Source organism: Hevea brasiliensis, chromosome 14 (genome assembly GCF_030052815.1).
Source record: "Hevea brasiliensis isolate MT/VB/25A 57/8 chromosome 14, ASM3005281v1, whole genome shotgun sequence".
Lineage (NCBI taxonomy): Eukaryota > Viridiplantae > Streptophyta > Magnoliopsida > Malpighiales > Euphorbiaceae > Hevea > Hevea brasiliensis.
This window is the reverse complement of record NC_079506.1, coordinates 50,136,390-50,161,134: the sequence shown is the minus strand read 5'-3', so window position 1 is coordinate 50,161,134 and position 24,745 is coordinate 50,136,390. Positions and strand designations below refer to the sequence as shown.

Genomic DNA, 24,745 nt, shown 5'->3' with positions numbered 1-24,745 from the left:
GAAAGAGATATACCTGTTGTGCAGAGAAAGAAGTTTGTTGATGAAAGTAAACTATTGATGGAACAAATCTCAAAGCTAGAGGAACTTCTATCCAGCAGGCAAAACATCTTGCAGGTAACATGCTTCAGAAAATGCTGCTTCTTTTCCTCGGTTTTTAGGCAGTTTTGCAGGAGAAAAGGTGCACCCCTCTCACTCTAAGCTAGTTTTTAGGGGTGAGTTAGGGCCGGTCCATTTTCTTAAGATGGTATTAGAGCCTTTCCAATCGATGTTGGGTCTCCCATAAGTGTTTAATGCTCTAGGTATTTGGTCCTAGGCATGAGAGAGTGTTAATAGCTCACATTGATTTGAGATAGGGGTATTGTGCCTCTTATAAAGCCTTGGGCGCTCCTTCTACCTTGAGCATGGGAATGAGTTAGACCTGACGCATTTTTCTAAAATGATTAATATAATATTTGCACATAAGATTTTACTATAAATTATAAAAAAATGGTAAAATTTCAAACATGTCTTATACTCTTATTATACTAATATACTCACATATATCCCTTCACCGACAATTTAATGGGTCCTTAAATTGTAAACATGGACATGAAATACGTTTATAGTAGAATACAAATATTTAAGCATAATTGTTCTTGAAAATAAAGAACATAATATATGTATATATTATATTTAAATATAAAATAAATAATTATTTAAACATTAAATTTGGATGGAGTGACCAATTTTTAACAAAACAAAACTTGAGGGACTTAATTATTTCAAATAGAAAATAGGATTAAGGGTATTTTGCTCATTTAACTTATAATTAATGGTAAATTGGATCAAATTTGGATGGAGGGATCATTTTGTTGTCAGAGAAAAACCTAAGGGACTGACTTTTTTCAAATTGAAAACAGAAGGGCTAGCTTATAATTTTTGGTATACCTTAGGGACTAACTTGTAATTTCCAAATTGTTACTAATGCCAAAAGTTTAAGGGTAAAATTTATAAAATAAATGATTGGCTAAAATTGGAAAGTTGTGCAAACAATGATTTGCACATTATTTAATTCAAATTTAACCAAAAATAAATATTGCTTTGTATTTTCCTTGCGTTTATTAGGAGGAAAAAGTTAAGCTCATTGAAGTTTGAGTTTTTGTTGGACAATGATTTGGAGAATATTTTCTGTATTTCTTTCAATAATATTAATAGAATACATATGACAATTTACATACAAGAAAGAATTCTAGAATAGGAAGCTAATAAATAAATTGATTCCTAAATTAACTCTTTAAAATTAATTTCCTAAAGAGTACATCACTAAGTTAACATGATTCCAACACCTCAAGTTGATTCATGGATTTATGCGTGCCCAACTTGCAAACTAGAGTATGGAATACTTTGCTACTTAAAACTTTTAGTGAACACGTCAGCCAATTGATCTTTTGAAGCCACATGATAGAGACTCAATGATCCGTCCACAATTTTCTCTTTTATAATAAAGTGTTGGTTAATCTCTATATGTTTGGTTTGATCATACTGAACTGGATTGTGAACTATACTAATAGCGGCTTTATTATCACAGAACAAATATAAATCATTTGTTCTTGACAGTTTCATTTCTTCCGTCAACTTCTACAATTATAGCAATTCAAAGACACCTTGAGCCATGGCTCTGTATTCAGCTTCTGCACTAGATTTAGTTATCACATTTTGTTATTTGTTTCTCCAAGTGACTTGATTACCACTAATAAAGATACAATAACTTGATGTTGATCTCTTATTGTGAAGAGATTCAGCCTAATTTGTATCTACAAAGACTTTTAGTTGAAGTTGTCCATACTTTGAGAAAAGTAGTCATTTTCCAAGGGGTAGATTTTAGATCTCAAAATGCGGAAAACAACTTCTAAATAGGGTTCACAAGGGTAATGTATAGACTAGCTCACTAGAGTCATTGCATAGGCTATTTCAGGTCAAGTGTGTGAAAGACAAATCAATATGCCAACTAACTTCTGATATGTCTCAAAATCCATTGATTCTCCAATTTTAGCTTGCAATCTATGATTTACCTCAGTACGAGACTCTGCTTTTTTATAGCTCGGCACACTTGTTTCTCCTAGAGGATCTAGTATATACTTTCTTTGACAGATTGTTAATTTGGTGAGAGTTCTGGGCAAATTACGTATTAATTCATTTTAATCTGGCTTATATAAGTGATTGAGTTACTTTATACATTAAAATGATTAGCCAAGTCAATGTTGCAATCCATCCATTTATATTCACCCTTTAATTTTTTTATTTTTTCGATGTGGGATATGTAATCCTAACATTTTTCCTTCAAGTATAACCACATGATTGTTACTTGATAATTAGTTAATATTTAACTCGCACCTAATTATACAACCTTATGGGTAGATGAAACCGGTAACCCAATTCGGACTTTGATACCATATTAAATTTGGAGAGTGCTGGGCAAATTATATATTAATTCATTTATTATGGGCTTATATAAGTGATTGAGTTACTTTACATATCAAAATGATTAGTCAAGTCAAATGCATTTTGCTTGTGTTCTTGTTGAATCCAATTTTTTTTTCCTTCACGCCCCTTAGTTGGGTGGCCATACATTTCCTAGCAGTGTTTCGTGGTGTGCGGGGATTTTCCACAGTAGTCACAGTGCAATTGATCTTTGTTTGATGGTCTAGAGCTATGTGAATGTGATTGTTCCGTAGAGGCATCAGCAATAAGTTCTGATTTGTCAATAGGTGTAGCATGGACCATGACTCTTCTGCTCTCCTCTTGTTGAATATAAGAATAAGTTTGCCCTAAGGATGTTAGAGGATCATTGCCAAGTACTTGCACCCAAAACTCGTCATATTCTATATTCAGCCTAGCAAGAATGTCATAGATCTGCTCTTTCCCAATCAACTTTTGAAACTTAACTGCATCACTTGCACATGTGGCATGAAAGTTCTTATGGTAATCCAATTCCTACCATAAGCGACTTAGTTTAGCAAAGTATTGAGAAATAGTCATCTCCCCTTACTTTGTACTGTGAACTTTATTTCTCAACTCATACACGTGTGTATCATTGCCAACTCGAGAATAAGTTTGAGAAACAACAGTCCAAATAGTAGTTGCACTTTTTAACAACAAATACCCACAATTTGAGGTTGCATCACGAGTCAGTTTTCAGATTCCCATTGACTGTAGGTAGAACTAGTATTCTTCAGTTTTAGTTTATCTCCGGTAAGATACACATGTAGTCCTCTAGCTTAAGTAAACAAGGGGTAGGATCTAGACCGTGCTAGGTGATTTATTCCATCAAGCTTTACAGGACTTACTTGTAGAGTAGGGTTGTCATTGATAAAACAAATTTTGTTTTAGAAGCAATCTTCTTTCCATCAGCTAGCTTAAATCAAGAGGAAAAGAAAAACTACTGAAACAGTGCTTGAAAAAATGGGTATCGAAAAACAAAAAATAGCAAACCAAATTGAAAGCAAGGTCTCGGTAAAGGCGTGGTATACGACCAGCAGTTGGAAAAAAGCCAGAAAATAGGTCCACACACTATGAATAGTACCCGTAAACAGTGTCAGTGAATAATGCCGATGAATGGTACTAAAGCCGTACTAATGAATCGAATGCTCTGATACCATGTTAGACAGTGATTTGGAGAATATTTTCTGTGTCTCAATAATATTGTTAGAGCACATAAGACAATTTATATGCAAGAAAGAATTTTATAATAGGGAGTTGATAAATAAAAAAATTCCTAAATTATCTCCTAAAAATAATTTCCTAAAGATTACATCCGTAAATTAATGTGATTCCAACAGATTTGTTCATAGAATCCCCTGTATATATAATGAGTGTTATGTTTGTGATACAATAGTTTGGTTTTAAATTATTATTTAATTAAATGTTTAGTTTTAAAAACTATTTTGGTGGTAAATCTTTAATTATCCGATTTACTTAAATAAGCATGCACTACTTGCACGACTGGAGCTGATAGAGTTGGGAACAAATAAATGGAGGGTGAGAGAAGGAATTGTTGAAAGAGAGTTTAATTGATTCTTATAATAGAGTTTCAATATTACAGCAACTTTGTAGCCTTGTAGTGTAAAAAGAGGTGATTCTCCTTAATTTCAATTAATCTGTACATGGGTATATATATACAATTGATTCCTATAATTGTGTTCTACTAATTAGGAAGAAATCCTAAATAGGAATACAGAATACAGAATATGCAGAGAAATAATATAATGATTGACTTTCCATAACACTCCCCCTCAAGTTGGAGTATAGATGTTAATCATGCCCAACTTGTTACAAATGTAGTCAATCCTAGCTCCATTCAGAGCTTTTGTGAAAATATCTCCTAACGGCTCTCCAGTTTTGATGTGTCCTGTTGAGATGATTTTCTGTTGATTTTTTTCACGAACAAAGTGACAATCAATCTCAATATGTTTGATCCGCTCATGAAACACCGGATTAGAAGCAATTTGGAGAGCAGCTTGATTATCACACCACAATTTCGCTGGCAGGGAGGTAAGTCTAGATCAGAATCATGATCAGTATGGGGTACAGGATCTCCCAACGAAGTAGCTGGTGGAGGATCTGAGTCAGGAATCTCCAATCTCCTGGAATAAACATGAACAACGGGAGGTCGAGTCGGTCTAGAGACTGAAGGAACAGGCTGTGGGAGAGGACTAGACATTGGTTGGACAGTATATATTAAGAGATCATTCTCCTCCCCTTGACTCTTATATGGAGTGGACTAAAAAAATGTGACATCTGCAGAAACAAGATAACGATTAAGAGTAGGAGAGAAATAGCGGTACCTTTTTTGGAGCCGAGAGTACCCAAGGAAGACACATTTGAGAGACTTTGGATCCAATTTAGTAACCTGTGGACGAACACAAAACAGGTACAACAAAAAATACGGGGTTCAACAGGGAACAAAGATTTTATAGTAAACAAAGCAGTATAAGGAATATCCCTATTAAAAAACAGACGACGGCATACGATTGATAAAAAAACATGCCGTAGAAACTGTATCCGCCCAAAAGTGTTTAGGAACTTTCATCTGAAAAAGAAGAGCATGAGTTACCTCAAGAAGATGCCGATTTTTTCTTTCGGTCACGCCATTTTGGGATGGGGCATCCACACAGGAAGACTGATGAAGAATGTCATTTTCTGTCATATAAGACTGAAATTGTGCTGAAAAGTATTCTTTGGCATTGTCACTTTTTAATATGCGCATAGAAATATTAAATTGAGTTTTGATTTCATTACAAAAGGCACAAAAGATAGAAAACAACTCGGAACGATTCTTTATTAAATATAATCAGGTAACACGAGAGTAATCATCAACAAAAGTAACAAAATAACGAAATCCAGTTTTAGAAGTAGCAGAACAAGGACCTCAAACATCAGAATGAACTAACTCAAAAAGGGATGAAGCCTGTTTATTGACTCTAGACACAGAAGGCAAACGATGATGTTTTGCAAATTGACATGACTCACATTCTAGTACTGATAAAGACTGAAAATGAGGACACAACTTCTTCATGGTAGACAAAGAAGGATGTCCCAATCTACAATGAGCTTCAAGAGGTGTTAAGGTACTGGAGCAAACAAGCGACCGCGGTACATGATTTTCCAAAATGCAGAGACTACCTGACTCACGTCCTCTACCAATAATCTGCTTCGTCGTAAGATCCTGAAACAAACACTGGTCAGAAGAAAAAGAAACAGAACAATTTAAGTTACGAGTAAGTTTACCAATAGAAAGTAGATTAAAAGAGAATTTTGGTAGACACAAAACAGATGACAAAGAAATTGATAAAGTTGGATTCGCAATTCCAGAACCCATGACACAAGAAGTAGAACCATCAGCTAAAGTAAGAGTAGAGGAAGTGAGATTAGACTGAAAAGCAGATAGAAGACTAGAATTACCTGTCATGTGATTTGTCGCACCAGAATCAATAACCCATTTGGATGAGGAAGATACAAGGCATGTAGTGGATTTACCTGACTCAGCGATCGCAGGGACGGAAACTGGTAGGCTTTAGCGATTCCTAATACTGGGAAAACTGTGCAAAATCTTCTGCAAATATCAAAATAGTTTTCTCAGAGAAAGATACTGTAGAATCCTCTGCTGCCATATTTGCCATCTGTGATCGCTGATTTTTCCTCTGAAGTTACGGACAATTATATTTTGTATGGCCAGGCTCATAGGAATAATAAGAAATGACTCCTCTTGAGTCCTAATTAGAAATAGCCTCTCCATTACGCTAATTACTTCTGTTGCCTGTAATTCCTTCTCTACTTCCTTTTCTATTACCCTGTTGTCTATTTGGATTATGGCTAATAAGAGCACTATTGGCAGGCTGTGAAGATTGGGTACTCTCTGTACGAAGGACCCGTGTGAACATTTCATGCAAAGAGGAAATCTCAGAACTGGAGAGAATATGAGATTTAGCAGTCTCATACTCTGAAGGAAGGCTTGCAAGAAAATTCATAACAGTCAGTTGCTCCCGTCGGGCCTGCTGAACTTTCACATCAGGACTAAAAGGCAACAATACATTAGGTTCCTTATATACCCGTTTAAAATCCATAAAATAAGCCATGAGAGACTTATCCTCTTTCCCAGCACGGTAGAATGCCTTACAAACATCATAAATACGGGAAATATTCCCTTTATCAGAATACAAAAAATCTAAGTAATCCATCAATTCCTTAACAAATTCACAGTGATTAATTAAACTAATTACCTCATTGTGAATCGAGTTTCGAAGCTGCAAAAACAACCAAGCATTCTCCCTTAGCCAAGTTTGTCGTGTATCATCAATAGGTGGATCTTTAGTAAGGTGATCATCTTTATCAATGCTACGCAAAGAGACCCTAACAGTCTTACTCCACTCCAGGTAATTCGAACCATTAAGTTTGTGTTCCGTGATCTTAGTCATCACCGGAATCACATCAGAAATAACATTCTTATTGTCTGCCATTTGTTGAAACAAAGAAAACTAACCGAAACGCCAATGCAAAGTGCTTACAGCAGCAAAATAACTCAAAATCACAAATCAAGCAAATACCGAAATAGGATCTGAGAGCCAAACCTCAGAAGTCCTTTAATGGTGTACTGGATCAGGCAACAGCACACAGTGGTGGAATGAGGGGGTTGAGGCGACGCCGACGATGTTGATCGGAGTCGAAACGGCCGGTCGGCGGCCAAGATCTCTCCTGAGCTGGGTGGTGAGAACAAATAGTCATCCTAGATAGATGACCTGCTCTGATACCATGTAGAAAGAGATGATTCTCCTTAATTTCAATTAATCTGTACATGGGTGTGTGTATATATATATATATATATATATATATATATATATATATACAATTGATTCCTATAATTGTGTTCTACTAATTAGGAAGAAATCCTAAATAGGAATACAGAATACAGAATATACAGAGAAATAATATAGTAATTGACTTTCCATAACATGTAGCAATACACTCCCTTAATTAAGAAATACACTAATAGAAGAAATAACACTAGAAGATCTCTAGTACGAAAATCTTTGGCGCAAGCGAATATGCCGAAGAACAATGCAAAATAACAACGCCTGGAGACAAGCTCCTAGCCCAGTAAATTGCCAATTAGAAAGAATATTCTCCAAAGCCCACCCCACACCACCCCCCCCCCCTCCCCCTCCCCTCCCCGCGCGCGCATTATTTTCTCTTGTATTTATAATTTGCTTTTCACATGGTCCTACCCATGTCCAACAGCTCTCTCCATGATTTCGCCGAACTAATTCCCGTTTCCCGAAGCTATTGCCATTTCCTTCCAGTTGTTGGTTTTCTAGAATGCTTCCATCCTTCTTTCTACAGTCTCCTTGTAATGGTCTTGGGCCTAAATCCGTCATTCGTGGGCTGGCGTTGCTATCCTTCATCTCATGTCCTGAATCCATAACATGAGCTGTAACTCCAAGAGTGAATTGGCAAAGATGTGGATTGTCGAAAATGTTATGGGACTACGTAACAACTGTTTAACTTACACATATATGCATGATACAATGTTCCCATTGTTGTATTGTGTACCATAGTGAAACGCGTTCTAATTAACTGTGGATTCAACTTAAAGCTGGTTTGTATAATTGGAAACTCAACAAACTGATTGTTTTTGTAATAGCTGTGTAGATGACTGATCATTTAATTACAATATCAATTATTTCATGGGATTACTTGTGTTTAGGTATATAATGCTGAAACTTTATGGACACATTATTTATGCAACTGTATACAATATTAGATCTTTTTTAGCCAAGCTGTGGGGTGCATAGCATCATCCAATGCCCATGCCCTAGTATTGCCCCACTCTAAAATTTGGATATTATCTGTTTGTGAACTTCATCTTGCCCAACTGTCATTGTAAAGGTTTAAAAAGCTATGGTGGTTGGTGATATCCTTTTGTGTTACATCAACTCAGTCCATGTGTCAAATGATATAGTTATTTTGCTCCTGTTACTGTTAAATTTGGAAAGAGTGTTAGTCAAATTACAATTTAATTCATTTTAATTCAGGATTATATAAGTGATTAGATTGCTTTACAAATCAAAATGATTAGTCAAGTCAATATTGTAATCTAATCACTTTCCTTTACCCTTTTATATTCATACTTTCCAGATGTGGTATTTTATAATCTCATTGCGCCCCCCTCGAGTGCAACTACAACCAACCACATGATTGTTATTTGATAATTAATTTGTATTTTTAACCGAATACTGGCCCAATTATACAGCCTTATGGGTAGGCGGCTGAAACTCACAATCCAGTCTGAGCTCTGATGTCATGTTAAACTTGGAGAGAGTGTTGGTCAAATTATAATTTTATTCATTTTAATCCGGATTTATAAAAGTGATTAGATTGCTTTACATATCAAAATGACTAGCCAAGTCAATGTTGCAATCTAATCACTTTTATTTACCCTTTTATATTCATAGTTACTATGGCAAAATATGGTGATTCTAAAAATGTTTTTTGAAGTTTTGATCCATATTCTAATTGATGCCTTTATTTCATGCAACAGTTAATAGAACAAGAAGTTGTTGAGTTGAAGAATAAGTTCTCCACTCAAAGGCGTTCGTTGCTGGAGGAATCAAATAGTGGTGAACTTGAAGATATAGATGTTATTTTAAATGAAGAAATGCTTTTGGTACTTGTCATTGTTGTTTAAGTGAGCCTGTTTGCATCATATTTAAGTGTTGGTATATACACTTATTTTGTTTTTGTTGGACTCCTTAGGAACAACCTCTTTCTCATTTAATTTTCAGGCCATTAGTGAAAAAGGTTATGTGAAGAGAATGAAGCCCGATACCTTTAATCTTCAAAATCGTGGAACAGTTGGTAAATCTGTTGGAAAACTGAGACTCAATGATGCAATGTCTGACTCTATTGTCTGTCGTGCACACGACCATGTGCTATACTTTAGGTACTTATTTCATGCTTTGTTCATTCTACTCTTGTTTGTTTTGAACATGTTCATGAACTGTATATATCATGTATCCTGGTTTTGTCATTTTGCTTTTGTGATGCTTTAGTTTTGTTTTTAATTTCTTTTGTGATGATGTAAGAGTTGTCGTTAATCAAGTATTTAACTATACTTGTAAACGTCACTAGACCTTTGTCACATGTCTCGCATGTGTTCTCAATGATAATTATAACATGTGAATGTAATATTATTGTGATGATTACATTATTATTATGATGAATATATTAAAATAAAAATGATGTTAATTAATATTCATGCTTTACATTGACAACAATTATGTTTTCTTTGAGCTTTAGTCAATTTAAACATTTAGTGCATAGACATATATTTACATATGGGCCAATTGGATATAAAAGGCTAAACGTTTGTGGTAATTTGCAATTATTGTCAAATGTTTTAATTTTGGATTACAACTCCCAACCTTTAAGTTTGGGTGCAAATATAGCCAAAGACCAAAATTGATTTAGGAAATTTTAAATTTGCCTACTAAACTTATAATTATAGTGACCAAACGCCCTAAACTTTAACTTTGATTACCCAATTTATAAAAATCCATCTATATATGTTTCGAATGAGTTGATAATTCTTTTGATTAATGTGGTCATAATTTTTAAAACAATCAATTAGCTTAATTACTAAAGTACAAAATCTCTTTAGGTTATTTGGTTACTATAACTGTAAGTTTAGTGGACAAAACTTAATTTTCTCTAAATGAAATTGAGGCTTTGGCTGTAATTGCACACAATCTCAAAGGTTGGAATTTGTGATCCAAAATTAGAACGTCTGGCTATAATTGCAAATTAATGCAAATGTTTGGCCTTTTACATCTAATTGCCCTTACATAAATGTTCATTTTATTTTTGTTGCATATGCATACATAAAAGTATGTGCATATTTTAATTGAAGACCGTAAAGTTGTTGTTGTTGTATAAACAATGTATACTATTCATTCATGCATACTTAAAAAAATCCGAAATTATACACATTATTATTAAATCTTAGGCTAATAGAAGTTTAAGAGAGTGTTTTAGTAGTATTATAATTTATAGGTACCTTTTCGTATGTACTATGATTTTGTGTTGCCATTTTTTTTATTACTGTTAGTGTTCTTGACTCGCACACATAGTTGTTGCATAATCATGACAAACATACATGGACATCAAATTGTGTACTGAAAAAAACAAAACTTGATTAATCATAACAGTGAACATAAAATAGGCTATAGTGATCATAATTGAAGAATGCATCATGATGTGGTTTTGTAATAGCAACAACAATAGCAGCTAAACCTTAATCCCAAACTAGTTGGGAATCAATTGGTTTTGAAAATGGGGAAATTATTTGTTGACATAAATATTAACAATTGCTATGATATCATATCTCTCAGCTTTTGTTCTCTACTTTGTGATGCAAGTTTTGTCATGTTATTTTGTTAATTTAATATGGCATGTATTATTATTATTATTATTATTATTATTATTATTATTATTATTATTATTATTATTATTATGTTTTTTTAAGGATAGTCTAGTGGTATAAAATATTTGAAAGGCCTCTAGTTTTCAATATTTAAGTGTGCTTTTTCTACGAAAGCCCCCATTTGTGCTTTTGTATTTACCTATTATTATTTGTACACTCACTTCCTTTTGCATGTTGTATTTCTTGAGGGCTTTGCTCATCCGGAAAAGGTATATGCTGATGGCTTTACCCCAATTGAATAGCAGTAATGATGAATGTTGCTTTTGTTTGTGGTTGTCCATTTTGGGATGTCAGTGTTAGAATCATGCAAGTGATCAGTTGGTTGTTTTAGATGCATTCCTAACATTCATCTTTTTCCACCAAGTAAAAAGAAAATTTGAATGCATTGACTTCGCAGCTTGAGACTTTGAACCCCTAGTAATCCCTGATTATGGATTTGCTTGATACTTTGAATCCTTAGTAATCCTTCAGTACGGATTTGCTCTAATCTTTATATTCATTTCATTTATGCCTCTTTTTCTTTTCATATTTCGTGAAGGCATGTTTTTGTTTGCTTGTGTTAGAATACTAGCTATAATGTGATTGAGTGATTAAGGGCTGTGTTTATGTGCTGTGATTTTACCTGTAAATGTGCTTGTAATTGTGTAAACATACCATGCTTAGTTCTTTGTGTAATAGTATTTATACTAATTTCATTCTTAATATTCTCCTTTTTTATTTTCAAAACTATTCTTGGAGCCCTCACCTGCAGGTTTAAGCTTTTAAATTGAGTGGTGTCTTGATATGATATCATAGCCTCTCAGATTAAAAGATTTAGAGTTTGAATCCTTGCAACCCCTATTAATTAAATATTTCATCACAAGTCAAAGTGGGCATGTGATTGTTTGCGTTTCAAGCCTAGTGGGCATGACATTTGTGTGCGAGGGTGTTAGAGATATATTATGATGATCAGGGGAATAGGAGCTGTGGGAATGTATAGGACAATATATTGTTTAAATTGGAGAGCATTGTAGCTAATTTGGGTCAGTCAAGGATTCAATAATACAGTAATTCCTTCTCTCTCTAATTCTTTCTGTCTCTCTACTTCTCTCTCTCTCTCTCTCTCTTTCTTCCCTTCTTTCTCGATATTCTCTCTGTTCTGCTTCTCCTCTCTTCTTCCCTCCCTTTCTTCTTCTTCTGCATGTTTGGGTCTTGGGAATTATGTCATGTAACAGTTGGTATCAGGGCTCCGTTCTGAGCTGGGTTTGCTTCCAATCCTTGTCTTTTGGAGTCGCAATCCTGAGCAAATCAATGGGAGACTTCGAAAATTCCAGGGTTACAGGTTTCTCCTTCTATTCTTCTTCTTCCTTGTTCCCTGAAATTTCTTTCCCTTCTTCCTCTAATTTTTCTTCCTTCTTTCCCTAAATTTTCTTCCCTTTATTTCCCTTCTGTTTCTTGCTCTGTTTCTTCTTCTTGACAAAACCCTATTCTTCTTCTTTATTCTTTCTTCTTTAAATTCCAAGAATTACCTGAAATAAAATCTCTTCTTTCTTCAAATTTTCTATTTCTCAGCCTCTTTCTATATCTTCTTCCTCTAATTCTTCAGTTTCTCTCTATTCCTCTTCCCAATTCTTCTTTCTTGATCTGTTAGGATCTATGCTCTAGTGTTTCCCTTAATTCTTTCCATTTCTAGCTCTTAGACTTTGTTTTGGGGTTCCAAATATAATTTCTGGGTTCAAATCCTGTTCTTGAAATCTTGATTCTTCCTAAACTGTTCTTTCTATTTTCTGATTATGGAAGAGCAAACTCGGGAATGAAAATGAGAGATTTGGAATAGGGCATTTGTGAAATTGTTGATAGGGCATTTAAACGATACAAGGAGAGGCTGTGATGTAGTGGGAGACTTGGGGCAATTGGATCTCAACAATTAGGATTAGAATAGGGTGATTGTGATTGGAACGATAGAGTTATTAGGTTTAAAGATAAACTGTGAATTAAAATTCTGAATTGAAAAGTATGATAAATACAAAAATTAATTACTGCTGAACTAGTTAGGACAATCCTAATCTTAGATGGAAAAATATTCCTAATTAATGGAGTAATAGAAATCCTAAATTGCATAAAGAAGAAAAACAAAAAAACAAAAAAAACTGAAATCCCTATATAGAAAATATGGATGCTTCTGCATCAGTTTGGATAAAATATGGGAGAAGTGGAGGTATCGTTTCAAGAGAAAATGGAGAAATTTGAAATAGAGGGGCAAGTGCCCATTAAGGATGTGGACATAGTAGAGGAGGATCCCAATATAGAAAAGTTTGACGTGAGCTACTGAACGTAGATGAGGAGCAAATGGAAATTCATGCTTCACTTGCTATTGAGGAAGAAAATTTAGAAGTGTCTTGCAGCCAAGTTTTGGATGTTAAGGCTCATATCCCTAACCTGAAGTTTGAATACGTGGGTCATGATATTCCACAAAAGCAGTCCATCATGATTTTCACTGCTGATAAGTTAGATGGAATGTTGTCTGAGCTGGTGACTTCAGAAGAAGACAGGGAGATAATGTTTAAACTCCAGAGGAGGTGCCAAAAACTGACCAAGTTTTACTCACTTTTGGGCATTAACTTTGCTACATAAGGTCCTTTCCAAACTCATGGCATAACCTGGATGACTCGATGGTAATTAAGGTTGATGAAGAGGTAGATTTTGAATTTCATTGTTATGATTTTGAGTGGGGTTCCTCTGAGATTGTGCTTCTCAAAGAAGATGAGTATGAGAAATGGCAAAGAAACAAAATGAAATTGAAATTTGGTCATTGGAGGGAGAAGGTACGATGGATGATTGTTGTAAGAGAATATTTGCAGAACATTTCCAGCATTCCAACATTCCAATTTGAGGGGAAATCTGTTCAGATAGAATGCCTATACCAATTCAGTCCTAGCATTCAAGTGCAGCTTCGACCTTAGCATTCTAGATGTTTGCACTGAACTTTCTTTTATTCATGGGAAACTTTTAATATTCATTCTTGAGGACAAGAATGATATGAAGAAGTGGGGAATGTTATGATGATAAGGAGAACAGGAACTATGGGAATTTATAGGAAAATATATTGTCTAAATAGGGGAACATTGTAACTGATTGGGGGCAGTCAAGAATTCAATAATACAATAATTCCTTCTCTCTCTAATTCTCTTTTTCTCTTTCCACTTCTTTCTCTCTCTATCTCTTCACTTCTTTTTCGATATTCTCTCTGTTCTGCTTCTCCCTATGTTCTTCTTCCCTTTCTTTCTTCTTCTTGTGTAACTTGGGGTCTTGGGAACTCTGTTACATAACAAGATATCAAACTATTCTTGGAGTCCTCAACTACAAGTTTAAGCTTTTAGATTGAGTAGTTTCTTGACTGTTTTTAATGGTTATTCATTTTTTTTTGGAGATTAACATTGAAAAGTGTGATAACACTCATTGTGCATCTTCCTTTAGCTTTCGTTGTATGGGTGATAAAGAATTGGGAACTTGGTTGTTTACTTATCTATTGCCTCCATTTGCATATCTCAACTCCTGTTACTGTGATTACTTTGTAGTCTTTCAACTCATTTTCCCATGCCATGTGGTACTATAAGTTAAAACTGTATAGATCAAATTCCTTTTTGATGGCTTACGGGACATCACCAGGTGCATGCAGCATAAAACTAGACCACGTTTCTGAGTCTGATAAAATGGTGTTTGGCTCAAAAATTTTGCCATAAAAAAGGAACTTGGTCGCTTTAATTAAGTTTCTATTGGGGTTTGATTTTAAGGTTATTACATTTGCCATTTAATTAAAATGCCATTCACATTTATAACTGTAGTTTATTGTTAGATAATGAATTCTCATCATAGCATTTGGTTTTAGTTTATCTGACAACTTGTTCCTGCAGTGATCGGGGAATTGTGTACTCAGCCCGTGCTTATAAAATTCCTGAATGCACCAGGACTGCTGCGGGCACACCACTGGTCCAGGTATAAATTGTCCTTCTCTCTCTCTCTCTCTCTCTCTCTCTCTAGCATTATTAATTCATCTCTTAAGGTTGCCAATATATGTTTCATGCTGGAGACAGTTCTTGTCTTTATCTGATGGTGAAAGAATAACTTCCATTATTCCTGTGAGTGATTTTGCTGGAGATCAGTTTCTATTAATGCTCACAGTCAATGGTTACATCAAGAAAGTGTCTCTGAATGTTTTTTCAGCCATACGTTCCACAGGAATAATAGCAATTCAATTGGTTTGTCCTCTTTTCTTTTCTTGCATTGGAATTTCAATATGTTCCCTTGGTGTTAGGCTCAAATTCTCGACTTTGCAGGTTCCTGGTGATGAACTAAAATGGGTTCGCTGTTGTACAAATGATGATATTGTTGCTATGGCTTCGCAAAATGGAATGGTCATGCTAAGTTCCTGTGACAATGTATGTTATCTGATATTTTTCTGTGTAATGTTCGTTGATGCTTTTATACATTTCTGAGGATTTAACCCAAAATCGTGTAGAGTGGAGAAAGCGAATCCATATAGCTTACCCCAAATTTTTGGGATAAAGGCTAAGTTGAATTGAGTTCGTTGATGCTTATGAAATCACATGGAGATTCACCTAGGGCCATCTTTAGCAGTTTTCACATGGGCCAGTAAAGAACTCTCTTTTCCTTGTTATTGTATCTGTTAATATCCCACATCGGTTTGGAATAGGGTAATTTACCCCTTATAAAGTCTTGGGCACTTCTCCTCCCTTGAGCTACCTTTTGCGAGTGAATTAGGCCTTGCTCATTTCTTAAGAGGGTATTGGAGCCAATCCTTGTCTCAATGTTGGGCCATTCGTCGATATCCAGTCCTACAAACTTTACGATCCAGATGTCCAGTCCTGGGTGTGAAGGGGGGGGGGGGGGGGGGGGGTCGTCCCAAATCGACCGGGTATAAGGCAAAAACTCTTAATATAAGATGGTGAATTCTCCCCTTACAAAGTGCCTTTTGGGTGGAGTTAGGCTCGTTCCATTTTATCAATATGGTACCAGAGCCTTCCAACTAATAGTGGGCCACTCATTAAGTGTTTCAATATTTAGGTGTTTAGGCTTCGGCGTGAGGAGGGGTGTGTCATATCAATTTAGGATACGAGTAATGTGCCTCTTATAAAACCTTCCCATTTGTTAAGAGTATCTAAAGCTTTTTATTTCTTTCCTTTTGCTTGTTACTAGGAGTCTTGAGTGAAGGAGTGAGTGGAAGAAAAGACTATTTAGAACTTGGAAGAATTGCACAAAGCAAGTGGAAAGTGTAAATGACTTGAAATTGATTGTGCATCAGAATTTATTGTGGAATGCATCATTCTATGCTCCTTTTTCACAAATTTTTTTGTTGCTTTTGGTCAATTTAAAAGTATAAACTAGTTTCTGATGAACAGTCATTTTGATAAAATATTTGGAAAGCTAAGGTACTTCTTATGGTAAGGGCTTTTGTTTGAGCCGGAATTCTTCATAATCTAAATAATAGTGCTTTGTTATTTATCCATTATATGTTCTGAACATGGTCAATGTCATTGTCAACTGTTTTTACATCGAGACAACCTTCACTTTTTGGAATGATCTTTTTGATGTTTTGAGAAGAGTTCGGCATCTCCAAGAACTCTAGAGATTTTTGGTGGTTTAAAATAGAGAAGGTTTGTTGGTAGAAAGGAGGATAAGGTACTTTGAAATTGCTTGTGTATTTGGATGGAAATGAATGCCTTTACTTTTAGAAACTAGGTTATGCCATTTAATTTATTGTGGGATAAGCTGGTTTCTTTGGCTTCGTTATTGAGGGTTAAGATAGTGTGTAACTAAGAAAAGGGGAAAAAACCCTCTCGTGGTTTGGCCTATCATTTTTTTTGCTCTCAATGTCTGGCATGTTGATGTACAAGATTTGTTATTGGTGTTACACCTGGTCAAATTTCTTGCTATAATAAAGTCCTTAACATCTAAAGTAGGGGTCTCAATGAACTATGTTGTGCTGAGTATTAATGTGTTTTGGCTTTGCTTTATTTAATTTTAAACAAGCTGAAGGTGAGTATAGTTCTCTCTTTCTTTGATTTTTTGTTTTTATACAAATTGCATAATGTGTTTCAAACCAATGGACATTCAACACTTTCAGAAATTCCTTCTTAGTTATTTTGTATCCTTTTAAATAGTCAAATTATCCTCTTTGTTTTTAACTTTTTGAAATCAGATTCGATCACTAAGCCGAAATACCCGAGGTGGAGTGGCCATGAGACTAAGGAAAGGAGATAAGATGGCAAGCATGGACATAATACCAGCTGCCATGCGAAGAGACTTGGAGAGGGTGTTCGAAGATCCTAGGAGCCAGTAATTTCTTAAACATCCTGGATATTTGCTTTGCGTAATAGGTTTCTTTTGGTTAGACAGATTCATTGAATTGATAGTAAATTCATGATTATAACTAATATGAGCATGAATTTGAAATAAACATTAATTTCTTAACATCCTGGATATTTGCTTTGCGTAATAGGTTTCTTTTGGTTCGGCAGATTCATTGAATTGATATTAAATTCATAATTATGTATTTAAAGTAATATAAGCATGGATTTTGAAATACATGCTAAAAAGATATAATTTCTAATGCACACTATAACAGTTGGATTAACCATATATTTTTATCTTTGTTATGAATCTAAATTTCATTTGACATTATTTGTAATAAAAGTTTTTAAAATTTCAAATCTCTTTATCCAAATTTAGCCTTGTGTTGATTTGCTTTCAGTGATAACCCCTGTTGATTATTGTATTTTTGCTTTAACTGTTATGAATGCAATGTTCACAATGAATATGGTACTCTTCGTCCTGCCCATTTTAAAGGTATGTTTCTCATTTTTGTGACAACAGCAACAAAGGCAGTGGTCCATGGTTGTTATTCGTGTCTGAGAGTGGTTATGGAAAGCGGGTTCCACTTGGTAGTTTTCGACTATCACCTTTAAATAGAGTTGGTTTAATTGGTTGTAAGGTATGATGGCTATCATATCATCTGCTATCTCTCTCCCTCTGTCTTCGACCGAGTTATTTGTTTGCCCAATTAAGTTCTGCAGTTTGACATTTTCTGTGTTTTCTTTTGCAGTTTTCTGCAGAGGACCGCTTGGCAGCAGTCTTTGTTGTTGGATTTTCATTGGCAGGTATTTTTATATGGCGATGCTTTTACTATATCTACTAGTATGTTTTGTTTCTTTTAGGATGTTCATGCTAATTTCTGTCCCTTTGTTCCTCTTGCAGAAGATGGCGAAAGTGATGAACAATTGGTTCTAGTAAGCCAGAGTGGTACTGTAAATAGAATTAAAGTTCGGGATATTTCAATACAGTCCCGCTTTGCAAGGTACATTACAAAAATTATATTATTTGCTTACTTTTATGCCTATCAATCTGGTATTTTGTTTCTTGTTCTATTCTTGGTTTATGTTTTATGCAAACATGGGGCCATTAGTTGCTGACTTGTATCAATGTCGGCATACTCCGTACCAATGCTTCCCCCATGTTTTACTGCTAGCAGCATCACTATTATAAATGGATGAGCACTTCTTGAGCTGAGGAATATTTTTTCCTTGATCACATGTTTTCTTTGGCATTATCATTTTCTTTTTTATGGGCAAAATCTGAACTTTTTAGGGTAAAGCTTTGGGCCTTTGAAGCGCCTCACTTATTGGATTCTGCAAGATTTCCCGGGTGTGAAAATTATTAGTTATGCTTTCAGCTTCAAATTATTGATGTGCATCCATTGATATCTGTGAAGTTGATATTTTGTTTAGATTCAGAAAATATTGATCTTCCATAATCGATTATCAATCCCAAAGTAGCTTGAGCTAGTTTATGAAGATCTGTGCATTGTTTAGGGCAAAAGTTTGCCTGCTTTGTGTCTGCTTTGTGTAATGTTCGTGTAGCTAAAATTGTAGTTAAGAAGATAATAATTGAAATCTGAACTGTTAAATGTTATAATGATTTCTCAACAGTTTTGAGTATTTTCTTCCATTATTTTGAATGAGCCATATCAATCCATTATGATGGTGGCATTGTTGGTTTTTGTCTCTGAATTTGAAACTAAATCAGTCTCTCATACATGTATACAATATATATCAGGGGGGTTATTCTGATGCGCCTGGAGCATGCTGGCAAGATTCAATCTGCATCTTTGATTTCTGCAACAGAGGCTGAGCCGAAGGAATCAATTGCCAATACAACATCAAATGTACCAGCAACAGAAATTGAAGCACCTACTATCCTTTCCCAGGCATCATAACAATTTTGGGAATTCTTGTACATGCCTTGTAAAATGTCTTGTGCTATCCAAAATTCTAATGAGGGTAAATTTTGTTGGAACTCAGAGCACCTGTCTCTACTTAGATGGAGGGTGATCCCCCCAGTTGGAGATTAGGTTGAAGAATCAACAAAGATGCAGATCCCTGTAGTAACTGCTTTCTGTTAATTCTCAGTCATTGTAAACTTTTCTCTTGGGGATGATGACTTTTTCTCGTAGCTGATCACAAAATCCAACCATAAGGCATGTTTGATACTGAGTAGAACAATATTTATTTTCAATATTCGGACTTTCCCATGATGTAACCTTTGATTCAAATTTCTTAACTACTGTCATTTGATACGCAAACTGAGTGAACAACACGAAATATTGATCTAAGATACTACATGCTGATATTGATTGAGATGTCCCTAAACTTAACCAACAAAATTATTAAGGGTAATTTTTATAGTCCATCCTTAAATTTTATTCTGTTTCATTTCTCTTCTTTAATGTCAATTTGTTACTAAAAATTTTTTACATTTTAATTTTGTTTCAAAAAAATTATTTAAGAAGTGAAACACAGTAAAAAGATGAGCTACAAAAATTATCCAAATTATTATTGAAGTTTCAACCAACGCCCATAAGTTGAATGATGACAGTATTAAAGAACGAGTGCTTATATTTTGAGTTCCGGTGAAAGACATTTCTGCTAATGTTTTGGAGATATAATTTGAATTTTAAATTTATGTTATGTTATTTAGATTTAGAATTTGAATTTTAAATATTGAATTTGAAAATTAGAATTTAAAATTTAGAAATTTCAAAGTACCTTGTTTAATATTCAAATCGAATTTTAATTGTTGAATTTAAATTGGAGATAGCTATCCAATAAAATAAAATTGGAATAAAAGGACAAACCTGCCATTGAACTTTGGGGTAATTGTAACACTCTAACTGTGTAGTAATTTCGTATATTGTACTATTCAGGTGATCGGTGTCAGTTCGGACAGCTAGAATGTTTAGAAAAATATTTAGACTAAAGTGAGAAATCATAATTAATTCAAATATTAATAAGAAAAATATATGAAAAATTTTAAAAATAAAATACAATCAAGTTAAATGAGCCGGTGTCTTAGTGATGGGTAATCTAGTGGGAAGTTATGGTCCTCGCAACCAGGAGTCCTAAACTTGAAAGAAAATTCATAAAATAATTTTTGGGACTCCAGAGAAGAGTTATTAAGATTTCTATGGCATTAGAATGTCAAGAAAATGCTAAAAAATATTTTTAGATCGGTGTAGATGATTTTGGCTCGATAAGCCAAACGGAGGGCATTTTGGTCATTTTGTCTTCAGATATGATTTTTGGCCGACTTGTTCAGTTAAGTAAATAATTATTATGACAAAATGTGAATAAATATTGCTAAAAATTAAATTGAAAATGAGTAGAAAAGAAAAGAAAAGAAAAGAAAATGAAGTTTAATTTGATTTATGACATAAGCATAATGTCATAAATGAATAAAATTAAATTTGTAGCCAATGGAAATTCAACAAACAAACAAGAGATAATTATGTATTTAAAAAGACTTAAAATGAAATAAAAATAACATTTCTTCTTCTCCTACACTCCATGGCCGTAGCTCCCTTAACCAAATCCACTATTTTTCTTTTCTTTTAAGCATAGTTTCTTAAGCTTTTCTCACCTTAAAACCCTAATTGGCCTTCACTAAAATTTCTCCCCACCTCATAAGAAAGCCATTGATAATAAAAAGAAGGAGTAGAAGTAAAGTTGTCAAGTCACCAAGTGAGGTTAGTGCCTATTTCTTTTTTTTTTTTTTCTTTAGATTTTGTGCTAGTAACATTATTTATGCTAGGAAATTGAGAAAAATTGAATAAATATGTGCATGTTTGGGCCTCTACAAAATTTTGGCAACTTTATGGGAGGAAGTAGTTCTGATTATTTTGATGGATTAAAATGGATTTGAGGTGGTGTTTGAAGTGTATATGTAGAGTGATAATGAATTAGTATGTTTAATTGATGTATGTGCATGAATGAACATTTTAAAACTAGGGTTTGAGGCATGAAGTTAGGATTTTATTCATGTATTGGTGAATAGAAGTTTTAATGGTCAATTAGTGACCATTTAGCTGTGTATAATGAGGAATTGAAGTGAATGGTAGCTTTGGATTTGAGGTTTGGTGTGCTGCCTTGAGTGCCCTACAGGTCTGGATGTGAGTCCAGCATGTTTAGGCAGCTATAACTTGGGTTGTGTAGGTTCAATTGGTATAAGGCCAATTAGACATAAAATTAGACACATAATGACACAATTTTGGTGAAGGAACTCTGTCCATAAACTAAACATAGGATGCCCTAAAAATTGACCAAATCTGGTTGACTTATATTCTGCCTGGGCAAAATGACCAAATGAATAATGTTCATTCATTTGGTCATAACTCAATGTAGAAATGTCTAATTGACCTGAATTTTTACCAGTAGAAAGCTGAGACATAGACCTACAACTTTCATGAAGAAAATAAACCCAAATTTTGACTATAACATGTCCAAACACTGATCTGTAGTCAGTGTATAAAAAACTGCAGAATTGATTCTGCCCAGAAATTCTAGAAAAATTACAATCCGGCCAGTTATGGTGTTTAGCCCATAACTTGAGCTACAAAACTCCAAATGGAGTGATTCAAAAAAAGAAATGTAACTAGACACAATAAGGAACAACTTTGATGAAGAACTTTTGGCCAAATTCTCACTGTACAAATGACCAATGGAATAGTAAACTTAGTGCTTAAAATCTGAAAATTGTAAATAACCAACACTAAGCTTTGCAATAGTATTGACAACCAATGCCAACAATTTTAGAATGCAAAATATGGTATGTTAGTGATATTAGAACTAATATACTTATTGTCTATGAAAAAATCAATATTTTAGTTGACTAATGAAATGAATAGTAACACTTGAACTTCAATTGCAAAGAACTACATAATTAAAGTGTAATATGCCCTAGTAGACCTAGTGTGATTAGTTTGGATAGGTTGGCATGTCAATAGAGTTCTGATAGCAGTACTGCGTATGGCTTCATGCCATTCTGTGATATGATAGCCTATGGCTATACTGATTATGATGTTATACTTGGCTTTATGCCTTATTGCTTTCATGGCTTATTAGCCTTTCTGTCTACACACCGGGAGACACATTGTGACCAATGGTGTGACGGCTCAAGGTATCTGGTACCCAGTGCTAGTTTACCCGTTTATCCAGTCTGGTCAATTTGTATAGGTTACTTGGGCATGGAAAAGTATAAATGAAATGGAATTGATTATTAAAGGAAGTAAGGAAATTAAATATCAAGATAAAGAACAAGAATGATTATAATAATATAAAGAAGCTCAAAATCATAAAGAAAATGATTAATAAAATGCTAGAAGGAGTTAATATCATAAAATGTAATTAGCCTTCGACTAAACAATAAGTTAGTAATTATTTATTTCTTATAAACACAATAACTAGGAAATTTTTACTTTTATTTGCATATTATATTTCCTTTTATTATTGGCACCGCTAAGCTTTATGCTTAGCACGTCGCTTTTGCAACACGTAGGTACTGAAGATTTGAACAGAGAGCCTAGTAGACCACAGACTGAGTGAGGCCGTTCACAGTTCTGCATAGTATCCGTGTCACCTCACAGACCACAGTGCATTGGCAGGACACTAGGTCCCATTTTGGTATTTTAGTACTGTTTGTATTTTGTAATTAAACTTTTATTTTCTCATTATAAATTGAAACTCATGTAATATATTTTAGTATTAATGAAAATATTTGTAATTTGTGTTTATTAATGAAAATTTAGTATTTATTGATGATTTGAACATGATTATCATGTGAAATGAATGAATGTCAAATAGAAGAAATTGTGAGAAATGATTGAGAATATTGAGATTATGTTGATACAAATGGAGTTTTGAGAATGATTGGAAATGTATTGGAAGTGTTTTTCACAGGTTCCGAAAAGTTGTTTTATCCATTTTTAGCCGGCACTTCGCCGAATTTTCTATAAAATTTTTGAAACCCCAAATGAATTTATAATTTCAATAAATGACTTAAATGAGTTAAATTTCACAAATTGCACTTCATAACCATGAAGAAATAAATCAAGGAAGGATAAAAATGATTGGGATAAAATATGGTGTTTCGGTACACTGTGTGGCATATCTTGCTCAGCTACACTGTAGACGGGTAAGGGTGGCATAGCAATGGCCTAGCATTTGAAAGACGCTTTGGAAATAATTAAAAAAAGTTGCTACCCAAGGTTTCAAGTTCATGGTTTTTAATCATCATTCATATTCCTTCTCTCAATTTTGTTTGCATGACAACAAAACCGGAAAGTGAAATTTATTTCAATCTGGTACAACAAATCCGATACGATATGAAACGCGAGAAACCAGAATTTTACCCTTCATGAAGCAGTCAGAATGAAACTCGTCTTCTCCACTCCATATTTAGCCATTTCCTCGCAACCTTTTTAGGCCATGCAGACTAAAGAAAATAAAATTTCGGCTCCGGTGGAATTAAGGATCAGATTATAGTGAAGATGCGTACCTTGGAGATGTTCCTCATCTTTGTTCTCATTGCTTGGTCGTCTGATCTGTAGAAGAAAGTTGAAATCAATTAAAAATCTGGGTATGAATCCAAAACCGAAAATATAACGAGTTCTGAATTAAGTAGTTCGGACATTTCTGTTGAGAGAGATTTTATTAGAAGTGAAAGTCTTCTAATGGAAACATAATGGGTATTTAAAATAATAGCAAGGAAGCCTTAAAAAAGACCCAGTTGCAGAGAAAATTGCGTTGTAAATGGTGTTTAAGTTTGATATGGCGAAGTTTGTATTTGTTTAATTAATAATTTTTTTTAGAAGAAAGCTTATTTGTTTAGAAAAATTAGAAAACAGACCCATTTCTAGGGGAAATGGAGACAACTTGCCAGAGAGAAACGTAAAGAAAAGAAAATTGTTGTCAATAGAATATAAAAATGCAATATTAATAATAGAGAAGTGGCCATGTTGATCCTTTTTCAGTGATAGAATATTTCGATTTTATGCTTTTGACTGAACCCTTCATTTGGAGAAATATCAGCAATAATATAAGAAGCAATATCAACAGTAATATGCAATAACAGCTGTAATATCTCCAACAAATAATAGATTTGAATACATTGAAATGTTGCATATTTATAGTTATTATCTTATTCTATTTCACATCCGTAGGCATACATTCGGGATGTAACTGCTGTACTCTAGGCTACATATTTCAAATTTTTGTAACTAATAGATTTATATTCTCCAAAACCTATTATGGTATTGGATCCCACTTGTTCAAAAACAAGAACTTCTGAAACTTTTACTAGCTAGACATGGCCGAAACTCCCTCAATCACTACAAATCCAACC

The 24,745-nt window shown here is 34.2% G+C and overlaps 1 protein-coding gene across 4 annotated transcripts in view; it reads left to right on the top strand.

Annotated features, from left to right (window-relative positions):
- The window catches only part of LOC110670703 (DNA gyrase subunit A, chloroplastic/mitochondrial), a 66,532-nt gene extending 46,850 nt beyond the window's left edge, over positions 1-19,682 (top strand). Inside the window, exons 17-28 of one of the 4 annotated variants that reach the window (XM_058135093.1) lie at positions 25-114; positions 9,074-9,199; positions 9,318-9,475; positions 14,908-14,989; positions 15,088-15,252; positions 15,331-15,432; positions 17,214-17,350; positions 17,888-18,005; positions 18,117-18,171; positions 18,272-18,368; positions 18,659-18,715; positions 19,127-19,682. In XM_058135093.1, the coding sequence (XP_057991076.1) occupies positions 25-114; positions 9,074-9,199; positions 9,318-9,475; positions 14,908-14,989; positions 15,088-15,252; positions 15,331-15,432; positions 17,214-17,350; positions 17,888-18,005; positions 18,117-18,171; positions 18,272-18,368; positions 18,659-18,715; positions 19,127-19,286 (1,347 nt within the window). In that variant the 3' untranslated portion in view covers positions 19,287-19,682. Of the gene's footprint in view, positions 1-24; positions 115-9,073; positions 9,200-9,317; positions 9,476-14,907; positions 14,990-15,087; positions 15,253-15,330; positions 15,433-17,213; positions 17,351-17,887; positions 18,006-18,116; positions 18,172-18,268; positions 18,369-18,658; positions 18,716-19,126 lie in introns of all 4 variants that reach the window. The other 3 variants (XM_058135091.1, XM_058135095.1, XM_058135094.1) reach the window with 3 other exon arrangements.
- The last annotated feature ends 5,063 nt before the right edge of the window (positions 19,683-24,745 follow it).